The sequence below is a fragment of the Rattus norvegicus genome, chromosome 5 (assembly GCF_021556685.1).
Source record: "Rattus norvegicus strain SHRSP/BbbUtx chromosome 5, alternate assembly SHRSP_T2T, whole genome shotgun sequence".
Classification (NCBI taxonomy): domain Eukaryota; kingdom Metazoa; phylum Chordata; class Mammalia; order Rodentia; family Muridae; genus Rattus; species Rattus norvegicus.
The window spans coordinates 154410662-154434115 of NC_141538.1; the positions used below are offsets into that span (position 1 = coordinate 154410662).

The 23454-nt window shown below is 51.4% G+C and overlaps 1 protein-coding gene and 1 long non-coding RNA gene across 4 annotated transcripts; one reads left to right on the forward strand and one right to left on the reverse strand.

The window, feature by feature from the left end:
• Positions 1-23332, forward strand: E2f2 (E2F transcription factor 2). 3 transcript variants are annotated; one of them, NM_001427622.1, is given in 7 exon segments: positions 1-644; positions 6306-6411; positions 8198-8417; positions 9129-9287; positions 11161-11275; positions 13980-14172; positions 19964-23332. In NM_001427622.1, coding segments are annotated over 7 exon segments (1329 nt in total). In that variant the 5' UTR covers positions 1-386; the 3' UTR covers positions 20242-23332.
• On the reverse strand, positions 11059-14132 carry LOC148006110 (uncharacterized). Its single transcript, XR_015621247.1, has 2 exons — positions 13907-14132; positions 11059-12731 (listed from the first exon to the last, which is right to left on the reverse strand). It is a non-coding gene; the product is annotated as an uncharacterized LOC148006110 (long non-coding RNA).
• Positions 23333-23454: the final 122 nt, after the last annotated feature.

Sequence of the window (23454 nt, forward strand, 5' to 3'; positions counted from 1 at the left end):
AAGGGACGGGAATTAGAGGGTGAACGGAGAGCTCAGCGGGGCGCACAGGACACCCTTCGCGGGTCAGAATACACTCGTGTCGGCGGAGTCCGTGGGCATCCCGGGACGCTTTCACGCACCGGGGCGACTACGGGCGCCCAGACATTCCGGGCGCAGCCCGGCCCGGGCCAGCCCCTGGCAGTGCCACCCGCGCCACGCGATCTCCGAGTGGCGATCTCTGAGCTCGACTGTGCTGGGCGGCGGGCCAGGAGGGGAGGGTCCGGCCTTGCCCGGCGGGCGTCCATTGGCGGCTGCTCCCGGCGTCCGCGGTGCAGCCGGCTGCAAAGCCCGCAGGTGCCCCGCGCGCGCGCGCCATACCCGAGTGGGTAGGGGGCGCCGCACTCGCCATGCTGCGCGCGCCGCGGACCCTGGCTCCGGCCACGGCGCAACCCACAAAGAGCTTGCCGACGTTGAACCCCACCGAGCTGTGGCCTTCGGGTCTGAGCAGTCCCCAGCTCTGCCCGGCCACCACCGCCACTACCTACTACACTTCGCTTTACACGCAGACGGTGCCTTCCTCTGCGGCGCTGGGCACCTGCCTCGACGCCACTCCCCACGGACCCGAGGGCCAAATTGTGCGATGTGTACCCGCAGGCCGCCTGCCGGTAATGCTGGGGACCCCCTATACTTCCCGTATACGTGTCTGGGTGGGAAAGGAGAGAGGGTGCTTGGGATTCTGTACAGCTTGATTACAGCTGGTTGAGGTGGGGAAGCGGGACTGGCAACAGAGAGAGAACCTCTTGGTTTTCTGACTCCGTGAAGTAATCTCGCCTGCTGTTGCGGGAGCGCATTGAGCACTGGACAGGGAGCCTGGACCCAGCCCAGTGCCCGTAGCGTCTGCGTGACCTTCAGGAAGCCCACAAGGCATCTATACTGCTACAGTTCATTCATTCTTTCATTGTTTACGCCAGAACCAACACCTGCTATTTCAGGCCAGGGGCTTGGCCTGTGGGATTTCCTGGTGACTTTAAATCCGGATAGGTCTCCCAGGTCTCTGGTCCAGCCTGGTATGGACAAAGTTGTCTAGCCAGCTCCTTCTCAAGTGTTGTCCTCAGGCCCTCCCCACATCCTGGTCATCCTCTGAGATAGCCAGTAGCAGATGCAAATGTACTCAGTCTCTTGGGTTTCCTGTTCAGGTGGACTGTGTCCTCAGTAGTGCTGCAGGTGTGATGTCAGGGAGGGCCTGGTGTGGTGGCATTGGGCTGGAGCAGGGGGTGCATGGAAATGGAGTGGGAAAGCGCCTGAGGGAGTTGGAGTGAGGGTTGGCATGGCTGGTTTCAGCTCTGGTCATCATTGTGTCTATTTGGATAAGTCAGGGCCTCTGTTTCCTCTTTTAAGAAAAAGGTTTTAGGGGTTGGGGATTTAGCTCAGTGGTAGAGCGCTTGCCTAGGAAGCGCAAGGCCCTGGGTTCGGTCCCCAGCTCCAGAAAAAAAGAACCCCCCCCCCCAAAAAAAAAGAAAAAGGTTTTAAAATTACTTTTTTGTGGGGGAGGTGGGGCTGTTTGTGTTACATTGTGTTTGGAGGTCAGGGGACAACTTTTCAGAGTTGGTTTTCTTTTTCTGAGTGGGTCCTGGGGATCAAACGTAAATGGTCCTGCTTGGTGGCAAGCTCTGCTACCCACTGAGCTATCTTGACAGCCCCCCGTTCCATCTTCTAGAAAATATACCTTCCTCGGTTTGTCTCCTCTGTTGCTTCCAGCTCCAGGTTTGGAAACAGGTACCAAGGAGGGGAGATGGTATTTATAGAGTATGGTAAGTCTGGGGACAGAGATAAGACCACCCTGTGTCCCCAGGGCATTTTGCCTGACCTGTGGCTCAGTGATCTTAGCTACTTAGATCAACTCTGGCTACAGGCCAAGCCTCATTTTCTGCCTTTGGAGTCAAGCTTTATTTTTACCTCCCATGATCCCTTTCCTGGGAGCTCAGGAAGTGGCACAGTTGTCACGCCCATTTTGCAGGTCAGGAAACTGAGGATAACTGTTCTGTTGCTTTGCCTGGTCTTTAGCATTTCCCAGCCGAATGCATTTGTGTTAGCTTGTGACGTGAACTGAACAGGAAGAAGCTTCATGTTGTAGAAGTGGAAAGCTAAAGGGTCAGAAGTCATCCAGCGAAATGACCCACAAGTCAGCTCTCTCCATACAGCCACTCTTTACCCCTGAGGTCATTTTAGGAGCTAGGTGCCCCCGCCAGGGAAAGGGGACTCCGGAGGGCTAATCTCTCCTTTGACCAACTGCTTTTGGATGTAGAGTGTCAGTGACAGCTGGGGTTTTGAACTTCCTCACCAGCCCTGCATCTGTCTGTTCTACTCTCCCAGGGCGGGCTCAGGATCTTAGCCAGACACTGCTTGGCACTCTGCACCAGTTATCTTGGTTAAGGGATGAGGCTCTCTAGAGGTGAGGAAACCAAGCCGAGGTGAAGTCACTTGCCCAACTCACAAGGCAAGAAGTGGGGGTGTCATCCTTGCATCAGACTCCCTAAAAGCCTGCCCAGGCCCAGAGGCCATCTCTGGTCCTTCCCCAGATGCTGGGGCCCCAGTGCCCCGTGGGCAGGCCTAACCCCCTGCTTACTCATTTGACAAGGGTGTGACCTGGAGCTCCTCCAAACCCAACCCTGGGTGTGGCCCTTCTGCTTTGTGGCTGCAAAATGTGGGGTGAGCAAGATTTGTTGGGGAGCTGGCCTCTGAAGGGATGATAACTGTTGAGAAGGCAGCCAGGATGTAGGTCTCCTTGCTTCCTGCCCACTGGTCCTGCTATCCACCAGCAAAGATTCCACAACTTTCCCTGTTGAGTCTTACCTCTGGCTAGGATCATGGCATTTTCTCTCGGTCCTGTAGCTGGCATCTGTGAGGACAGTGGGGGCTGTTCTGTTTCTCTTTGCCTCTTAATTGGTTTGTGTTGTTCACACGGCTGTCCTGAAACCTACTATGTATGCCAGGCTGGTCTCGAACTCTCGAACTCAGAGATTCATCCGATCCTACCTCCTGAGTGCTGGCATTAAAGGCGTGTGCCGCACACCTGGCTGTCGTTGTTGAGACAGGGTCTCATTGTTGCCAGGCTGGTCCTGAACGCCTAGGCTTAACTGATCAGCTAAGCTGGGCATACACACACTCCTGAAGTCCTAACAGTGGGGAAACTGAGTCAGGAAGACTGTTGAGTGTTCCAGATCCGGCTGAGTGTGGTGGCGTGGGTCTTTAATCCCAGTACTCTGGAGGCCGAGGCATGTGGATCTGTGAGTTTGAGGCCAGCCTGGTCCTGCATAATAAGGCCATGTCTCAAAACAAACAGATTGGGGGGTTGGGGATTTAGCTCAGTGGTAGAGCGCTTGCCTAGCAAGCGAAAGGCCCTGGGTTCCGTCCCCAGCTCCAAAAAAAACACCAAAAAACAAACAAACAAACAAAACCAGATTCTGCCTCAGCCTCTCCAATGGCTCAGACTGTAAGACAATTTTTCTTTTTTTTAAATTCCACCCCTACCAGACCAAGAGATGATGTATCAGCTCAAGGATAGGGTGACATGTCCCAGGCTGTCCCTTGGCGCTAACGGCAAAGTGGTTCCCCAATTTGTTTTCACTCCAGTCCCTGCCCGTGTGACCTTGGGCACTTCATTTCCCTTCTCTGATCTCCGTGCTCCTTGTGTTTTCCTGCCAGCTCCTCTGATCCTCTGGGGCTCCTGGGCAAGGGGTGTGTTCCACACATAAGGGTTTGGCAAGTAGATTAAATCCCAACCAGGAGCTGCTTCAGGGGGTCCAGATTAGAGCCGTGCTGGCCTCTGGGTGTGCTCACAGACCTTTGCTCTCCCTCGCCCCTGTTGTCCCTTCGACATTTTTCTCTTGAACTTCACTCACGGGGATACCCTCGCCTGAGTGGCTGCAGCTGCTGCGCCAGCCTGCTGCATCGACTTACTGACTCCTTAGCAAGAGCAGACTGGCCCAACTGCGCAAGTGGGTCAAGGTTATCTGACCTCCCAGCTCACCTAGCTAAGGAGAGAGAGAGGTCTAGCTTTGACCTCACCTGACCCCGAGGCCCGTGCTGAGCCTCTCTTGGTGCCACCTGGCCTTTGCCAGCTCAACCTAGCCACATGATGACTTCTTCCTGGGCAGTACCCAAAGGTGTTAGGCTGGTGTCCTTAGATGGGGGACACATTGCTACGTAGGGACCCTGGGGTTGCCAAGAGTGTGCACCTAGTGAGGGAGGGTGAGAGAGGAGGAGGCAGCGTGTGAACGTGTGAGGTGCTGGGAGCAGGTGGCACAAACGAGACCTTGGCCCACATTCTAGCAGTTCCTGGGGGAGTGTGAATGGATGGCTCTCGTAGCCTGGCACAGGGCTCCAGGGTTGGACAGACCAGGCTCCACACCCTGGCTCTGCTTTTTTGTCTGTGTCACTTAACCTCTCTGTATCCGCTTGTCTGTCCAGACAGAGTGCTGGTGCTGACAGACTTCAGGACTGTGAGAGAATGTGACTGGCTGTTCCCCGCCCTCTGCCTTGCAGGTGGCTAGTGAGATTCTGATGGGGCATCGGGAATATAGGCTGAGCTGGAACTAGGCTTAACCAATCCTCTTGTCAACTTGTTCTTGCATGGTGGGAGGGAGCGAAAATGAACCATTTTAATCAAGATGTAGTCCATCAAGCCCACCTGGCCTCGATTGCAACAGCCACACACTGGGTACTGCCGGAGGCTTAATTAGAGCTGAGTGCTGGAGCTTGGCTTGGGTTATTTAGCAGGTCTCAGCGGGTGCCTGGTGTGTGGCGGGGTGGGCTTTCTCGGGTGATAGGATGGGGCTAGCCTCCCTTGGGTCTAGGACTTGGTCAGTTGAGAGGTGGGTGAGGAATACTCAGGAGACTCAGAGGGATGAGTAGGGAAGTGTTTGGATTCTGTGTGAGCCTTGGTACAGCAGCCTTGTGGAGGAGAGACATTAGACAGTCAGGCTTCTGGAAGCAGTGAGTGGAATTCTTGTGCCAGTCCGGGGAGACTTCCTGGAGGGGGCAGGAGTCAGGGAGGGGAGCTGACACCTGTCAGGCCAGCTGTGCTGAGCAGCAGTTAGAAGGCTCAGCCCTGCCGAGCGTGACCTCACCACCAAGTGTTTAAGCAGATCTCTCAAACGGGTGGAGGTATCTAGGGGGCAGCCAAGGAAGGAAACGGGCTTAATGGCCCCAGAGGGTGTGTCCAGGAAGATGCTGGGATTGTGTTTGGGGAATAGATTGCATTTCCTGAGCCCCTACTGTGTATCTCCTACTGAGAACAGCCCTCCGGGTTGTGGAGTTCTGCCCATTTAACTGAGCAGGAAACTGAGGCCCTCAGCTATGGTGGCACATGTCCCCAGGTCACGCAGTGAGACTTCAGACTTGCTGGAGATTCTGGCTGGCCCTTTGCCCAGTGTCCCAGTGCCCCAGTGTCTCTGCCCCACCTCTGCCCAGCCCTAACCATCAGAGAGGCTCTTTCCCGGTAATGCAACTAGAAGCCTCCTTGTGGCCCTGTGGTGGTGGTAGTGGTGGGTGGTGTCTGGGCAGAGCAGATGGGCTGTGGTTTGGTTTCCCCAGCAGGTGTTTCCCAAGCTTGGCGGGAACGGGGAGGGGCAGCAGGGCCTCAGCTGCTTGTCCTTAAGACACTGGGGAAGGACTCATTGTGTCTCAGTAAAGAAAGAATGACAAGCAGCCCATTCAGGGGGCCCTGGATCCTCGAGCTGGAGCCCAAACGGGGAGGGGGAGTGTTTGTGCTGTTTCCCAATGTGGGCACCTCCTTGGGGTGTGGCACTGAGCCAGGAAGTCCCCTGGGCCTGGGCGGATGCCGGTCCCACCCTGATAAGGGCCAGCTGTGGGGCTGTGATGGGCACCAGGTCTGTCTGAACCAGCTGCTTCTGAAAGGGACAGGACCATGCCTGATGTGGTTTGGGTCCTGCCCACTTCTTCCTCCTCTGTGTGTGTGTGGGTCCTGCCCACTTCTTCCTCCGTGTGTGTGTGTTTGTGTGTGTCTGTGTCTGTGTCTATATGTCTGTGTGTTTTGCATATGGTAGGGCCACCAGGGTCTGGCCCACAGAGGTGGAAATTTTATTTGCCCCTCAGAAAATATGGCACTCACTTCAGTGGCCATTGAACTTTGAACTCTCCTCACCAAGTTCAGCCAGCCACGCTGCACCAAGGGCTGGTGGCAAGCACACAGGAGATGGCTGTTGATGTCCTTCTTGACCTTGCTGCAGTTCATAAAAAAGGCTGAGGAAGGAAGGCCTGATTCTCTAACTCTTCCTCTTCCCCTCTCTCCCTGTCTGTCAAAGGCCAAAAGGAAGCTAGACCTGGAGGGCCTTGGGAGGCCTACGGTCCCAGAATTCCGGACTCCCAAGGGGAAGTGCATCCGAGTGGATGGTTTGCCAAGCCCGAAAAGTAAGAGCTTCTGATGGGCACCTACGGTGGGGTGGCACGAGGCAGGAGTCCCTACCCAAGTCACAAGCGCAGAAGCCTATCAGACAAGTTTCCTTTTCCAAGGTTCCCTGTGTATTCTCACACTTGATTCTGTTCAGTAGGTAGGATTATGTCCCAATTACTGATGAGGTATCTTAGGGCTTGGCCAGGCTCAGATAGCTAGGAGTCAGGACGAACACCTCGAATGGCTTCCTGTACTCTAGGCACCTGCCGCCAGAGCTAACCACCATGACTAGTGTTTATTTGGGAGCTTGGTTTTTTGTTTACAGCCTGTCTGTCTAGAGCAATGGTTCTCAGCCTGTGGGTCGAGACCCCTTGGGTGCCGAATGCCTCTGTCACGGGGCTCACCTAAGACCACCAGAAAACTCAGACATTTACATTATGATTCATAACAGTAGCGAGATTATAGTTATGAAGTACTAGCAAAAATAACTTTATGTTTGTGGGTCACCACCACAGGAGGAACTAGGTTAAAGGCCGGCAGCATTTGCAAGGTTGAGAACCGCAGGGCTAGCGTCTTCTTCAAGCTATGGTGGAGGGGATTCCCACTTCTCAGATTTTTCAGTCAATATTCTGGTTAACCTGGGAGTTTAAGCCAGGACGTCTAGGAGATATATGGATTTACCCAGAGACCTAACGAGGGCATAAGATTGGGTAGATGCATAGATTCCTGTCGGGAATTAGGGGTGCAGGTAAGGGCTCCTTATCTCTTGTGACTGAGGCATAGCTAGCTCTGGATAATGAGAAAGTTTACTCTCCAATCGGTTGATTGGAAGTGACCTGGAACCAAGACTGAAGGATCCAAAGCTCACTAGGACAACAGAGCATAATACACTGATCAATTATTAATGTCTGCCACGAACACAGAACTGGAGTAAGCAGTATGTGTGTCAAATGCTTGGCCTCTGTGGGTTAAGGGATTCTCAAGTCCCCTTCTTGAGGAACCTGAGACTAAAACTTACTTCCTGTGACTGGTTTGGACACCGACTTCTATGAGACTTAAAGTCATTGGATTGCAAAAGTCCCCTTGTGGTTTAATTCACTTCAGCTGAGAGTGGTGTTGCAACAGCAGCCTTGTTGAGAAAGGGACCTTTTCCACGGACCTGGCCCCCATTTGATGTTTGATGTTACATGATTCCCCTCAGATAATTATCAGGCTACACATGGAAAGAAAAAGGCAAGTGTGGATCTATAAAAACTGCTCTCAAATCCAGGCTTGTCGTTACCTCCCAACCATAACTCCTAATTCCTGGTATAATTGTTGGAGAGGATAATGGTTTAGGAAGAAGCCTGGAGCCTGCCTGGATTTGAATCCTACTTTGTCATCTACTAAGTGAAACGAACAAATGATTTAACCAGTCTGTGCCTCTGTAGAGCCCTGTAGGGTATTCCCTTAAGGAAGTGCCCAGAACAGTGATGCTTCCAACAGTAGGCAGTTGGAGCTGTTTCTGTCTGCTCTGAGCTATGGTGGAAAGGTACTCTGAACTGGGAGTTGCGACCCTTGGCTTCCGATCTCGATAGCGCACCCTAGCGGAGGGACCTGGAGCAAGTTTCCTTCCCCGAGGCTACAGGTTGCTGGTCTTTGCTGGTCTGTGTGGCAGTGGAGGACCCCCTGCCCGGGTGCTCTGCGCGCTAGACAGCTCTCGATGGGATGGGATAAGGTGTTTCTGGATGGATCTGAACTCGTGGAGAGAACCCAGGCTGGCTCCCCCAGAGCAGTGTGTGAATGGGGCCTTTTCCTCCTCAGCCCCTAAGTCTCCTGGGGAGAAGACACGCTATGACACGTCGCTGGGGCTGCTGACCAAGAAGTTCATTTACCTCCTGAGCGAGTCGGAGGATGGAGTCCTGGACCTGAACTGGGCAGCTGAGGTGCTGGATGTGCAGAAGCGGCGCATATATGACATCACCAACGTGCTGGAGGGCATCCAGCTCATCCGCAAGAAGTCCAAAAACAACATCCAGTGGGTGTGAGTGCCTGAGCCCGGACATGGCACCATCCAACGGGTGCATGCATTGGGGGCGGGACCGGGAACAGTAGCCAATAGGTGTGAGTTTTAGGGTACCCTCCCCAGCAACAGAAAATTCGCCCAAATACGGGGTGGTGGTGGCGGTGGTAGTAGGTAGCAAAAGTGGCATAGCCTGTGTGTTTGAGTGGGGTGGAGCAGGTGTTAAATGCTGGAGTGGTAGCGAGAGCGAGCCAAGGGACCGGGCAGAGCGGAGGAGTTCTAGAGGTTGTAAAGCCAAAGGATCCTAGCTCCTTGTGTTAGGGAACCCGGGATCCCCTTCTTGACTTAGCAAGGCCTTTGGGAATTGGTCAGGTGGATCAGACTCCTCCCCACAGTTCCAGGCTTGATTGAAAGCACCCTGGCATGAACCCTTAAGGAAACTCAGGAACAGAGCCAAGGCTAAAGTCAACAACTTCCCATCTGATGGAGGCTGGGGCCTAGGAACTGGACGCTGGGGTTCAGGCTTCCGATCTCTAACCTACCCCCAAGCTTCAAGTGCTAGTCCATGACAGTTCCCAGGGAGCTGGGCATCCCTCCACTGATTTGCATAACAGGGGAGGGGGCCCCGCTGGTGACTAGCCCTGGTTTGGAGTTACGCCCGCTTCCCTATGCAGTTGTGCAGGGCAGCCCTGAAGTGGGGAACCATGACGTTGGGGGTTGCTCTGTTCCCAGAGGCAGGGGAATATTTGAAGACCCCACCCGACCGGCCAAGGAGCAGCAGCTGGGGCAGGAACTGAAGGAGCTAATGAATGCGGAGCAGACCTTGGACCAGCTCATTCAGAGCTGCACGCTGAGCTTCAAGCACCTGACAGAAGATAATGCCAACAAGAAATATCCTTTCTGCGGGGAGGGGGGAGGGGAGGGAGCAGGGCTGCGGCTGGCTGCGGAAATGTACACTCTGTTGATTTCTTACCTCCCTACCGGGACTAGCTCCCTCTAGGGGACCGTCACATCTGTATCTCCCTCCAGAGCTTAGGGAAGTTGGGGGGGGGTTGTTTTGGGGTTTTCTTTTGTGAGATCCTGCCGAGGAGATTGATCATATCTATACTCGGTACCCACTGTATATGTAAAGACCTACAATGGGTGTTGTTGGGATCCAGTCTAGAGTTCCCTTAATTTAGTTTTTAGTTATGCTTTTGTTTTTTTAATTACATGTATTTGTGTGTGGAGGGGTGCATTGTGCTATGGCACATGTACGGAGGTCAGAGGAGTGGGAGTTGGGTCTCTTCTTTTACCACAGAGGTCCCAAAGATCAAATTGACTTGGAAGCAAGTGTCTTTACTTCGTGCAGTGCCTCACTGGCCCAGAGAGTTTGCTTTAGCCAGAGTCCAACCTCTAACGTCTCCCAGGCAGCTGCCTCTCAGGCAAGCTGTTAGCTCCTGGCCAGTCCTCGGAGAGCATTTTTACTTGATTTGACTCTTACACTCCAGCTTCTTGTAGCTTACCCCTAGTGTCTTAGTCAGGGTTTCTATTCCTGCACAAAATATCATGACCAAGAAGCAAGTTGGGGAGGAACAATTTATTCAGCTCACACTTCCACATCGCTGTTCATCACCAAAGGAAGTCAGGACTGGAACTCAAGCAGGTCAGGAAGCAGGAGCTGATGCAGAGGCCATGGAGGGACGTTACTTACTGGCTTGCTTCCCTGGCTTGCTCAGCTTGCTCTCTTATAGAACCCAAGAACACCAGCCTAGGGATGGCATCACCCACAGTGGGTCCTCCCACCCTGGATCACTAATTGAGAAAATGCCTTACAGCTGGATCTCATAAGGCATTTTTTTCAAGGGAGGCTCCTTTCTCTGTGATAACTCTAGCTTGTGTCAAGTAGACACAGAAAACCAGCCAGTACACCTAGAATTCCACTTTTGGTTTCCATATTACTTGGGTTCTGTTACCCCTCCCACCTTCTCTGACACTGCCCTCCCCCACCCATATAATACACACATAAAAATTAGCAGTTAGGAGCCACACATAAGAGAGAACAGTGTCTCTCTTCCGTTTTTTGAGAGAGGGTTGGTTTATTTTATTTTATTTTTTTTTTTGGTTTATTTTATTTTTATTACTTTGTTTTATTTTTTGAGACAAGGTTTCTCTGTGTAGCCCTGGCTGTCCCAGAACTCCCTCTCTAGACCAGGCTGGCCTCAAACTCAGAGATCCACCTGCTTCAGTCTCCCAAGTGCTGAGATTAAAGGCCTGTGCCACCATCACAGCCTGGCCAGTGTCTGTTTTTCTCAGCCTGGGTTACCTTGCTTCATGTAACATTTTCCTGTGTGTTTCCTTTTCGTTTTCCTTTTTGCTGATAGAGTTTCGTTGAGTCCGTTCCGTCTTCTCAGCATCCGTTCATCTGTTGATGGACATCGAAGCCAATCCCAGTTCCTTGTGGTTGTAAGCAGCCACACTAACCCTGGCTATGCAGTGTTTGCTTTCCAGGGATGGAAGGTTGCTTTGTGCTATTCAAAGAACTTTACTCTATGGTCGTTTGCAGTTTTTCTGAGCGAGGATGTGATATTCAGAGGCTTGGGAGGGAAGAGAAAAGCCCTGACGGGCTGGGACGTACGTTTTGACTAGGTTGCTTTTTTTTTTTTTTTTTTTTCCCTCGGGGCTGGGGACCGAACCCAGGACCTTGCGCTTCCTAGGTAAGCGCTCTGCCACTGAGCCAAATCCCCAGCCCCTAGGTTGCTTTTCTTAACTCTTCTGCCCCTACACTGGCCTATGTGACCTACCAGGATATCCGTGCTGTGGGCAACTTCAAGGAGCAGACAGTGATTGCGGTCAAGGCCCCGCCACAGACAAGATTGGAAGTGCCGGACAGGGCGGAGGTTAGCAGGGTGGAGAGCAGGGTGGGGAAGGCCTGGGTGGCTCTGCAGAGTCTGTCTGGCCCTGCTAGTCCCAAGCTCCACTGGTCCATTCTGGATTCTGGGGCAGAAGTGTCTGAAACTAGAAGTGGAGACTGAGTTCTGGCCTGAGGGCATCTCTGGTTTTCAGGGATTTTCTTTGCAGTTAGGGGTGGAAAGGCTCCTCGATCACTGAAGGTGAGGACGGAAGCCTTCAGTGTCGAGCGAGGATGGAGCCCAGTGCCTCGAGAGTGCCAGCATATTCTCTACGACTGAGTTGCATCTGACCCTTGGCTTTTTTGAGACAGGGCCTCTCTGTGTGGGCCACTCTGGCTTTCAACACACTGTGTAGCCCAGCCTGACCCCAAATTCATGGTCTTCTTGCCTCTGCCTCTTTTTTTTTTTTTTTTTTTTTTTTGGTTCTTTTTTTCGGAGCTGGGAACCGAACCCAGGGCCTTGCGCTTCCTAGGCAAGCGCTCTACCACTGAGCTAAATCCCCAGCCCCACCTCTGCCTCTTAAATGCTGGTGCTAAAGGCAGATCCCACCATTCCTGGCACAAGACCAAATTTAAAAAAGACATTTTTTTTTTCTTTTTTTTTTCCGGAGCTGGGGGACCGAACCCAGGGCCTTGCGCTCGCTAGGCAAGCGCTCTACCGCTGAGCTAAATCCCCAACCCCTAAAAAAAACCATTTTTTTAAATTATATTTATCTAGTCACTGTGTGTGTGTTTGTGTGTGTGTGTGTGTGTGTGTGAGAGAGAGAGAGAGAGAGAGAGAGAGAGAGAGAGAGAGACAGATAGGCAGCATGTGTGTGGACATCATAGACAACTAGCAGGGGTCAGTTTTCTTGTTCACATGTTATCAGTTTTCTTGTTCACATGTTACTATATTAGTCTCAACTGCAGGAACCTTTCTGTTGAGGGCTCTCTATCCCAAGACCAAAAATTTTTTTTTATTAATTTTTGGAGACTTATTTAGATTTTTTTATGTACATGTTTGGGTGTTTTGCCTGTATGTGTTATCTGTGTGCTATGTACATGCTGTGATCGGGAGAGGGCGTTGGGTCTCCTTGCAGCTGGAGTTTCAGGCTCCTGTTAAAGGCCCTGTGGGCACTCTGGGAGTCGACTCTGGGTCCCCTGGGAGAGCAGTGGGTACCCTTAACCACTGAGCCATCCCTCCAGCCCCAAACCGAAATCTTTCATACTCCTGTAAAGTCCGAGGTGCTCTGGGCCCAGAGGCCTCCCCGGATTCCTCTCCGAAGCCGCCTTCATGTCTCTGTTCCTGACAACGGCAGCCTGTCTGGGGCTTAGCATCCTCGGTGCAGAACCTTTGCACACACTGCTCCTCTCCCTGCCTGCTGGGCTGCTGCCTGTCCTCAGCTTTCGACTTGAGGCTGAGTCTTGAGTCATTTCCTTCCTCATCAGCCCCAGACTAGATCCTCCTTTAAAAAAAAAAAAAATCACACTAAATCTCGGTTCTCTGGTCCATCTTTGACAACGTTCCTCGCAAACTCATTATGTAACCGAAGACGGCCTTGAAATTCTGGTCCTCTTGCCTCTGCTTCCGGAATACTGGGATTAGAAGGGTGTCTAGCATCCCTTTAGGCTGTGCGGGAGCTGGAGCCCAGGGCCTTACACCTGCTAGGCAAACCTTCCACCAGGGAACTAGGCAGCAGCCTGTTGTGGTCTAAGCCTCACAGAAGAGTGTGCTAGGCAACTGCTTGTAGGGTGTGGCACATCCAGAAATGATGTGTTTGAAGGAACCACTACTGCAGAGGTAAGCCCCACCCCTCAGCTCAGGACCTGGCGGGTTGGAGAAGACCCAGGCAATGTGCTAAAAGGCAGAGTAAGTGTCCCTGGGGGTGACAGGTAAACCAAGTGTCAGAACTTACAAGGGTTTCTGCCAAGCAAAGTGATGTATAGAGACCTGAACTTGTGTCTGTGTGTGTCCATGTGTGTGGCACTCGAGTGTGTGTGTACATATGTGTGTACACCTCTGTGTGTGTGTGTGTGTGTGTGTGTGTGTGTGTGTGTGTGTATTCACTGTGTCTTAAGTAGAAACACAGTGGAAATCGACAGGGGTGGAGAAATCCAGTCCAGCTACTTTAAACCTGTGGGCGAGGGGAAAACCAGAGAGGAGCTCAGGATCTGAAGATCCGAGACAAAGTTTAATTCAAGGATTCAAATCATGCCTGGGGGCCCTGTTAACCCCTGCCCAATTCTCTCTGTGCTATTCTCAAGAGGGCTTCCCTCCTGTGGTAGAAAGTGTGTGTGACAACAGCCCAGCCACCCTGGTAGGAAGGGTCCTTCTGTTCTCCTGTCCAGCCAGAGTCCTGTACTTAATGCTGCTTGGGTTGACTTCAGCCCTGTGACACCCTGAGGCAGCCACATAACCCTGACTCTCCTGGCTGCATCACAAGTGGGGCCACTGGAGTTCAAAGGTGATTTCCACAATCTTAATGGCAGGACCTAGGAAGGGAACGCTGATTTGCCCAAGGAAAATCATGGTGTCCTCCCTACAAGGAGACTTGCAGGCCAGACAGTGGAATGGTGATGTCCTTCTAGCAGGGCAGGGTGGTATCAGGCTTGCTGAGCTTGCGCGAATGAGTAGCGTTACCTTTGTCCGTTCAAACCGGCTGACCTGTGAGTCTGTGTCTAGCATTGTAAGATGGTTTCTTTTCCTCCTCCAGGAGAACCTGCAGATTTACCTAAAGAGTACCCAAGGCCCCATTGAAGTCTACCTGTGCCCGGAGGAGGGGCAGGAGGCAGACAGTCCTACCAAGGAGGCCCTACCCTCCACCTCTACCCTCAGCCCTGTCCCTGACTGCGCTCAGCCCGGCTGCAGCACCGACTCTGGGCTGGCAGAGACCATAGAGTCTTCAGGTAGGTCTTCCCCGGAAGGGGAGGTGGGCGTGGCTCTACTTCTTCCGGGTCTGCAATTGTCGGCGGTTACCCAGCATGCTCCACGCAGAGGAGCCCAGTGTCCTCAGGTGTGGTCACTGAGCGTCCTGCTTTGCAAAGTCACTGTCATCTCTGTCATCGCCTCACCAGGGGAACTGGTGTTGTTCTGGGGCAGCTCAGTTGCTCATTCCCTCAGCTGTGTGCCCTCTGACAGTTTCTGCTTGCATTACCTTTATCTGAAAGTTGGGCAAGAGTAGTTAATATTTAACTCTCCAATTATTAAAGGGATTAGCGAACTAATGTAAACCGAATGTCCGGCCTGGCAATAACTGTTATTTCTCCCGTAACTGCTATGAGGGTGGCTCGCAGCCAAGCACGTGGCAATCAGTAAGCCGCAGTAAGTGGTGGCATGTGTGTGGGGTGGGAGTTGAACCCGGGCATTCCGAATCCTAGATAAGCGGACACCGAGCCACAGTCTCAGCCTGTGGGTTTTTTAAATATTTTTAGTTAAGAGTTTATCATAAAAACCTTGTAAATGGGGGCTGGGGAGATGGCTCAGTGGTTAAGAGCACCGACTGCTCTTCCAGAGGTCCTGAGTTCAAATCCCAGCAACCACATGGTGGCTCACAACCATCTGTAATGGGGTTGGGTGTGTCTGAAGACAGCTACAGTGTGCTTATATACATTAAGTAAATAAATAAATCTTTAAAAAAAAACTTTGTAAATAAAAAAACATCATGCACCAAAATGAACCCAATCCAAAGTCGCTATGTACATTTTGATGTACTTCTGTACGGTTAGGAGCCAAGGCTGAAGAGATGGCTCAGCAGCTAAGAACACAGAAGGACCCAGGTTCGGTTCCCAACAGCCATATGGTGCCTTAGAGCCATCCATAATTATAGCTCCTGTGGTGCTTCCCAAAAAACACGCACGCACATCATTCACACACACTCACATGCACACACACACATGCACAGATGCACACCCCCCCACGTGATGCGCACACACACATACAGGCAACATATTCATACACATAACATAAATATTTCTTTTTTTTTTTGAGACAGGGTTTCTCTGTGCAGCCCTGGCTGTCCTAGAACTCACTCTGTAGTAGACCAGGCTGGCCTCGGACCTGGAGATCCATTGCCTCTGCCTCCTGGGTGCTGGGTTAAAGCCCTGCACCACCACCGCAGGGCTAAAATTTGTTTTAGATAGCCGCCGTTCTGGAACTGTGGAGTTTTCACCTTAGATCACACACTTTTGCTACTGAACATTTTACATTTAATGCTTTTTTTTTTTTTCTTTTTTTCGGAGCTGGGGACCAAACCCAAGGCCTTGTGCTTACATTTAATGCTCTTGAATATGCCCTGCTCCCCGCCCCCAGAGGACTAGAAACACAGTTACCTTCATCTCCTTGGTCATTACCTGAAGATTAGGGTGGCTTTAAACTCTTAGAGATCGTCTCCATCTTGAGTTTTGAGATTGAAGACTCTTCCTGGTGAAGTTTTTTTGTTTTGTTTTGTTTTGTTTTGTTTTGTTTTGACATAGGGTCTCATGTAGCTCAGGCTAGCCTCAAACTTTCTGTGTCTGAGGATAAATCCTCATCCTCTTGCCCCTAAGCCCCGAGTGTTAGAACTACAGGTGTGCACTATTACGCTTAGTGTACGTGCTGCCAGGAAGCAAACCCAGGGTTTTGCACACGATCTGGAGGAACCCTACCGACTGAGTCACGACCCTAGCCTGAGTCTTTATTGTGGTTTTACAGATTATTTATTTATTTTGCATTTTTTTGTATGAGTGGATGTGTGTATATGTGGACCCAAGTTTGCCATGACCCATGTGGAGGTCAGAGGACAACTTGCAGGGGTTGGTTCTTTTCCTTCTCTCCTGTGGGTCCTAGGGATTGAACCCAGATCAGCAGACTCAGCGGCAAGGACCTTTACCTGCAAAGCCATCTTGCTGGCCCCAGGTCTCTAACCCAAGTCATCGCCAAGGTCCTCTGTCTTCTACCTTGTGATGGGGTTACTAAAGGTTACCACATGCCTGGTTAACTGGATTTCCAGAGGAAGGCTCAGAACTTTCTCTGGTGACAGTAGCAGAGCTTTTTTTGTTGTTGTTTTTTTTTTTTACTATGACTCCATATTGGGCTGTCCCTTCCCGTACCACACCTTGAAGGAGGTCTCATCACTCCTGGTTTAGCATTCGATAACCAAGGTGGAGCAAAAACACAGCCTAGCCAAGGACAGACAGCTGGGAGGCAGCCTGGCGGTGCCTTGACCTTTGCTTTACAAGGACCTAGTGCTGTGTCCTCAAGCACAGGATAAACCGGGAAGGGCTCCTGGCTGGAGGGCCCGCACCTGGCTGGGAGGTGGGTGGTACAGTTAATGACTCAATGGAGCCAGAAGCCACCTCGGCAGCAAGGCCTTGCCTTCCACGAGATTCTGCCCCAGGTCACATGAACGGGTTCTTCCAGACTGTGGAGGCTGGCATTATACATTTGTTTTTCTAAAAAAGAACTTTTTTTAAAAAAGTAGAACCCTAGTGGTTCTTTAATTTTTGTTACAATTTTTATCGGGGGGGGGGGGTTGGTACACATGCTACATGCTGCTTACATGTAGAACTTTCAGGAACTGGTTTTTCTCTTTCCACCGTGTGGGTCCTGGGATTGAACTCAGGTTTGCTGCAAGCGCCTTGTCCCATAGTGTCTGTCTAAAGAAAGGAAAACTAGAATTGGTCTGGTAGTAAAGACCTGGTGTAACAGGACATAGGTTGACCTCTGTCTCAGGCCAGTAAGCTAATGATGGTTTGAACTTCGTTTTCCTTTTTATTTAGTGGTTGTGCTGGGAACTGAACCCAGGCTTTTGCACATGCCTGGCAAGCCCTCTATCACTGAGCTACACCACCCTGCCTTTAGTTTTTAGAGATGACTCAAGTGTTAGGAACGTTTATTTATTTATATGTGTGAGTGATCGATCTGTCTTTAGACACACCAGAAGAGGGCTTCAGATCCCATTATAGATGGTTATGAGCCACCATGTGGTTGCTGGGAATTGAACTCAGGACCTTTGGAAGAGCAGTCAGTGCTCTTAATCACTGAGCCATCTCTCCAGCCCTGAACCTGGGTCCCTTAAGGAGAATAGTCAGTACTCTTAACCTCTGAGCCATCCCTTTAGTCCCCAACATTTGCTGTTTTTGCAGAGGACATGAGTTCAGTTCCTGGCATTCACATGGTGATTATAACTCCAGTTCTGGGGGATATCTGACACCTTTTTCTGACTTACGCTGGGACTGCATACGTATGACACCATACACACATGCAGGCAAAATGCTTGTACGCGGGGTTGGGGATTTAGCTCAGTGGTGGAGCGCTTGCCTAGCAAGCGCAAGGCCCTGGGTTCGGTCCCCAGCTCCAGAAAAAAAAAGAAAAGGTTTAAAAAATAAAAAATGCTCGTACACCCAGACTATAATTAGTACACCTTAAAAAAAGGCTTGGATAGAGGACGTGGACATAAGCTGCACATGTCCCACAAAATAGGAAATGCTGTCCAGCCCTTTACAGAAGTTAACTGACCTTAATCTTGTTCTATATGATATGATATGTCTCTATAAGAGACAGAAAGTGGCTTCCTTAAGGTCTCACAGCAAGGTAGTGGAAGATCTGGGACAAGAACCCATGCTCTTAACTCTTCCAGGATCTCTCCTGTGTTGTTGTTCAGGGACCAGGGCTTCTGGGTGCCAGCCATCTGTCGCTTTGGGCACCTCCCTAGTCAGTATCTTTTAACCCAGACCTGTGCCTCCCGTGCCCCACCCTTTCACCCCTCCTGCCGCTCTGCCCTCTCCATCAGCCGTCAACATGAACATGGCCCTCCAGAGTTAGAACGTCCTGCACACGAGCTGTCCTCAGAGACCTTGTGTGAAGACAGTGGTGAAAACTTCGTATCAGCTTTCTAATGAAGACCTGAAGCCCAGAGTCTGCAGCTGAGCTCAGGGGTAGAGCATTGGCCTGGCCACTGAGGCCCTGGGTTCTGACCCCAATGGTAGAGACTGGCAACAAAACGTGGAGGCCCTGGGGTGGGCAAGGGCAGAGCCAGTTTGCTTGCTACCTTCTCACTGAAGGGAGGAAAAGGAAATGGTTCTGAGGGTGTGCACTCACACACTTACACTGAAAGGGGAATTGTCAGGAAGGTGCACACTCACACGCGTACACGTACACTTCCATGCACACTCACACACATACACTTCCACACATACTCATACATACACGTACACTCACACATACACTTGCATCACACATACACCTCACACACATACATACATACACTTCCGTGTACACTCGCACATACACTTACATTCACACATATACATTTCCATGCACACACTCACACACACTCACGCACTCACACTCATGCACATACATGCACTTTCATGAGCATATATATACACTCACATGCACTCTCTCACACACACACACACACACACACACTTAAATGTACACTCACTCACACTTCCATGCACAGTCACTCAGATATGCTTGAAGTAGGGGTTTTTGGTTGTTTTTAAAGATTGCTTATTTTTATTTTATATGTGTGTGTGTGTGTGTGTGTGTGTGTGTGTGCGCGCACGTGCACACGCGTATAACTACACATACACATTCGTCCCGTGCAGAGGCCTGAGCAGGACATCAGGTGTCCCCCTCTGTCACCCTCTGAGTTGTTGATTTTAGTTGGAGTCACTGGGTCTGAAATTGCTATTATTTGGCTGGCTGGCCTGTGAGCTCTCGGGATCCACCCATGTTTCTTCTAATTCTAGGGTCATAGGCACTCACAGCCACTCCAACTTTTATGTGGGCACTGGAGATTCGAACTCAGGTCCTTCTACTCACAGTGCAGGCAATCTTTTTTTCTTTTCTTTTCTTTTTTTTTTTTTTCGGAGCTGGGGACTGAACCCAGGGCCTTGCGCTTGCTAGGCAAGCGCTCTACCACTGAGCTAAATCTCCAACCCCCAGTGCAGGCAATCTTAAGTACTAAGCTATCTTCCCAGCCCTTGTGTTGCTTCAGGATCTTGTTCTGTAGTCTCCAACGTATGATGCTTCTGCCTCTGCCTGCCAAGGGCCAGACGAGAGGTATAAGCCACCATACTTGGCATGAAAATTTGCTCGATGTTTTCCTGTGAGAATTTAATAGCTGGAGATCTTGCATTTGGCCTTTAGTCCCCTTTGAGCCAATCTTGAGAAATGGTATAAGGGTCCAACTTCATTCCTCTGCACATGGACAGCCCACTCTCCGGGGACCATTTGTCGAAAGGGTGCCCCCTTGTGGGTGGGAGGGTTAATGCTCTAAAAAAAGGTTTACTTCATCTTCTGTTGCTTATTTGTGTGTGGGTGTGCATATGAACACGAGTACTCACAGAGGTCGCCCCAGGGGAATGCCTTTTAAAGATAGGCATTATCAGGGTGTCGCCTGTGTGACAATGTAAGGAGAGTCAGGGAAGCTGGAAGTGTAGGAACCAGAAAATGGCTTCAGTAGCAGTCCTGTAGGGTGGCAGGGTGGACTGGATACAGAAGCCCGGGAGTAGGTTTTTTAGGAGCAGGTCCCAGCACCCAGTGGAGGGGAGAAGAGAGTGAGGTTTCTGTGACTCACGCCTGGAGAGATGGCATGTCCCCAGACCATTAAGTGGAAGAGATGGAGGAGGGGCCAGCCATCCAGAGAGTGGGAAGACTGCCCTGTGCGCTCAAGGCCAGGCGTGACCCTTGTCTGTTTGTCTCCAAAACCAGTACTGATGCCACAGCCGGTACCGCCACCGCTGCCGCCGCCGCCGCCAGCACCATCCCTTGTCCCCTTGGAAGCCACTGACAACATGCTGGAGCTGTCACACCCACTTCTGCAACAGACTGAGGACCAGTTCCTGTCCCCAATCCTGGCAGCCAGCTCCCCTCTGATCAGCTTCTCCCCGCCGTTGGACCAGGAGGAGTACCTGTGGGGCATGGATGAGGGGGAGGGCATCAGTGACCTCTTCGACTCCTATGACCTTGGGGACCTGCTGATTAATTGAAGCGTCCTGCATCTGTCTCTACCTCCTCACAGACAGATTGACAGGCTCTCTGCCCAGATTTGGGGGGGGGGGAGTGGGGACACTAGACACCAGGTGTCACCCTCCGTGTGCCAGCGGCTCCATTCCAGCCTTCCTTCGGGTGGAGGCCACCTAGGGAGATGTGGAGGATGTGGCTGAGGAGTGTATCGGGCTAAGCCCTGCTCTTCCTCTTCTGACCTCTGACCCCCTCATGAAGGACTACAGTTGCAGGTGGCCACGTTCAGGGAAAGGGTCCACTGCCTCCTTCTGAGGGGCAGTAGGGCCCTGGCTTTTTCAAGAAGCACTTAACGCCTTTGTATTTATTTCAAGTTGAGTTGTATGTGTTTGTCCACCCTGAGTTTTAGCAGGGAGGTTTGTTCTAGTTTTTCCTCAGACAGGCCCACCCATGCCCGTTGCCTAAGGGCACATCTGGGCTTCCAGGGGTCTGGGCCACACCTCCTTGCCCCCGCCCCTCGCCCCTATAGTGGTGCCTGGGTCTTGAGGAGACTATCCAGTTTGCTTGAATATTGATTACACTTAGGCTTTGTAATTTTAGAAGGTGCCAGGCCCAGCCCAGGCATTGGCTTGGGGTCCTCCATCTCCTCCACTCTAGAGAAGGTTCCAGTAGCTATCCTGCGGGAGGTAGGCAAGAGAGCCCGCTTCCTGTCGAATCTCTCATCTTCCTTGAGCCTTAGAATATAAATGTGGGCCTTCAGGAACTAGCTCAGAAGAGCTCCTGGGAAAAGCAGGAGGCAGGTGTCATGGCTCCCTGATGCCCTTCCTCAGAGCTTCTGTCCGGGTCAGAGACCTGGAAGGTGGAGGCAGAGAGAAGTTTGAGAAGAAACAAGAAACATCCCGGGGGGGCTACCCACGCTCCCCTGGGAGGATTATTTTGTTTCTTGGTCGCGGTTGTTGGAGGGGGAGATTCCTTAAACACCCACTGTCCCAAGCCCTCACTTCAGTTCCAGGGTCAGATGTGACTGGAGCTTGGGGACAGGTTTGTACCTTTCCCCACTGAAGTGCTGAGGGGATGACGGGGCAGGGGCGGGGTACTCGTCCCTGCAGACTAGGCCTCAGCAGCTCTGAGGAGATAGAGGTGCCCGCCACCTCTCCTGGAGTGGGGATCTGGGAAGAGCTCTGGGTCTCACTTGTTTTTCCCATAGACTGACCATCCAGGGTCCCTGTGGTTAGATGGGGACAGGAGTTTTTCTCCCTTGCCTTTCTGGGGATGGAGAAGGGCTAAACCAAGGCCATGTTGTCTGGAGAGGTGCACCCAGGGGTGAAGGGGTCTGAGAGGCCTTCCACCTACCCTCAGAGAGCCTGGGTTCCTCAGGGGCTCAGTGGGGCAGCACTTTTTGTTATTGTCGTTGTAAGTTTGTAGCATTAAAATTGATGTAAAAGATGAAGTTGACTATGCCAGGTAGCTTCTAGGCGGCCGACTGGCATTTTGAAGTTCGGATGTTGAGCTAACATGAACTGGTGCCCATTTGGGTTAACTTGTCTTTATCCTTGACTCAGCTTCCTGGGCCCACAAAGTTAGTCCCTGTCTGAGGAGTGGTCAGGGATTCACACAACTCCCCTACTTGAAATGTGTATCCCTTTACACCAAGTGTCCACAACCTTTTGACATATGTGACCTTTTCGTCTCTAAAGTTCACCCTCAAGAACTGCATAGATAAGCTACCAAAAAAAAAAAGAATCTCATGGTGTTTTAAGTATGTTTACAATTTTGTGTTGGGCTGTGTTTGTAGGTGTCTGTGGCACATGCTACAGAGATGTCCTTGGTCTCTACCAAACACGGGGGCTTCTCAGGCCACCAGGAAGCCCAGCGTGCCCTAGACACGAGGGGACCCTTGAGTGATGAGGATGCTACCTGGGGTCTGGTTTGATGCAAGTGAAGCGGGAGACAGCGTTGTTGTTCTCTGGTCTTTACCATTTAACCGTGTGCCAACTCCGAGACCAGAGATGCCTGACCTGTTAGGTTAGGGTTAGGGGGAAGAGGGCTGTACTTCCTGCCTGGAAGAGGTTCAGAATGCAGTCCAGATTCGAGTTCAGTCACCAAAGGCCCAGCACAGGGATGGATGGAGAGGCCTTCCTAGAAGCTGCCTTTTGATCTCTGAACTGTCTCTTTTCCACTATGGCCTGGTCAAGGGGCTGGGCCTCGGGGGAGAAGCCCAAGGCTAGCATGGGAAATCAGCTCATGCCTCTTTCTTGCCAATGATACTTGAGACCTCGAAGTTCCTTAGAGTGCTTTAAAAGAATGGGGTGTACCCCCATTTGGAACACTGTTTTGAGTGGTGTGTCTTTTAGGCCCTATGGGAACTTTCATGCTAGGGTGGGAAAAATACCAGTTTCTTTCTGAGGGGAGGACTTTCTTCAGGGAGATTTCCCAGCCCTGCCAGTGTCCCCAGGGGCTTGATGTCCCTGGGGACCCCAGAGCACTTAGCAGAATTAAACTGTAAATAGGCTTTGGAAATGCACCGTGTGAGATGTCAGGATGAGTGGCATGGTGGCATGGCCAGCTAGTGTGGCTGCAAGGAGTGTGGGAGTTTGGGGAGTCTATAAACCATTTCAGGGGTGCAAGCTTGGTTTTCTCTCCCTGCGTGTTCTCAGCCTCTCTTCTGCACAAATTAATGTGGTGAAGAGTTTGCTCATGCTGGCATAGGGCGATATATTGCTTTAGCACATCTGAAACCTTTGGGGTTGATTAGAAGCTTTTTTTTTTTTTTTTTTTTTTTTTGTTTTCGTTTTTGTTGTTTTTTGTTTTGTTCTCTGTCGTACTCAGAGGCTCCGCCTCGCCCAGATCCTCTCTTCTGCCACGAGGCTCTTCAGGGATCGTCGTGGCCACAGGTCTGGCCAGCCTCTGGCTTCTGGGAGATAACGAAGTCTTGTGGGTTTTGATCTTTTGATCGTTTTGAGGATGCCTGGGGGTGGGGAGTTCTGGAGTCCCTGGGTTGGGACTCCATGTGGGTTACCTACCTCTCGGTTTCACCCAAAGTCCTGCCTTGAACACCAGCAAGTTTCATTCTGTTGTGATAATTGGGCATTAAATAACGAACGGCAGCTCCAGAAAGCCTTGTCTTGGTGTGATTTCTTTTCGCGGAACTGGGGAGCCCCACCCCTCACACATGTTAGCTACGTCCCCAGCCATTGAACTGTACCTCAGCCCTTTTGTGCTTCCTGAATGACATTTAT

Excerpts from the sequence above, each read along its gene's own strand:
- E2f2 (XM_087551076.1), top strand. The coding sequence starts at position 5,550 with ATGGGCTGTGGTTTGGTTTCCCCAGCAGGTGTTTCCCAAGCTTGGCGG. Across the intron at positions 5,871-6,305 it reads GGGGCTGTGATGGGCACCAG|GCCAAAAGGAAGCTAGACCT; the intron begins GTCTGTCTGAAC and ends TGTCTGTCAAAG. Across the intron at positions 14,173-19,963 it reads AGAGACCATAGAGTCTTCAG|TACTGATGCCACAGCCGGTA; the intron begins GTAGGTCTTCCC and ends CTCCAAAACCAG.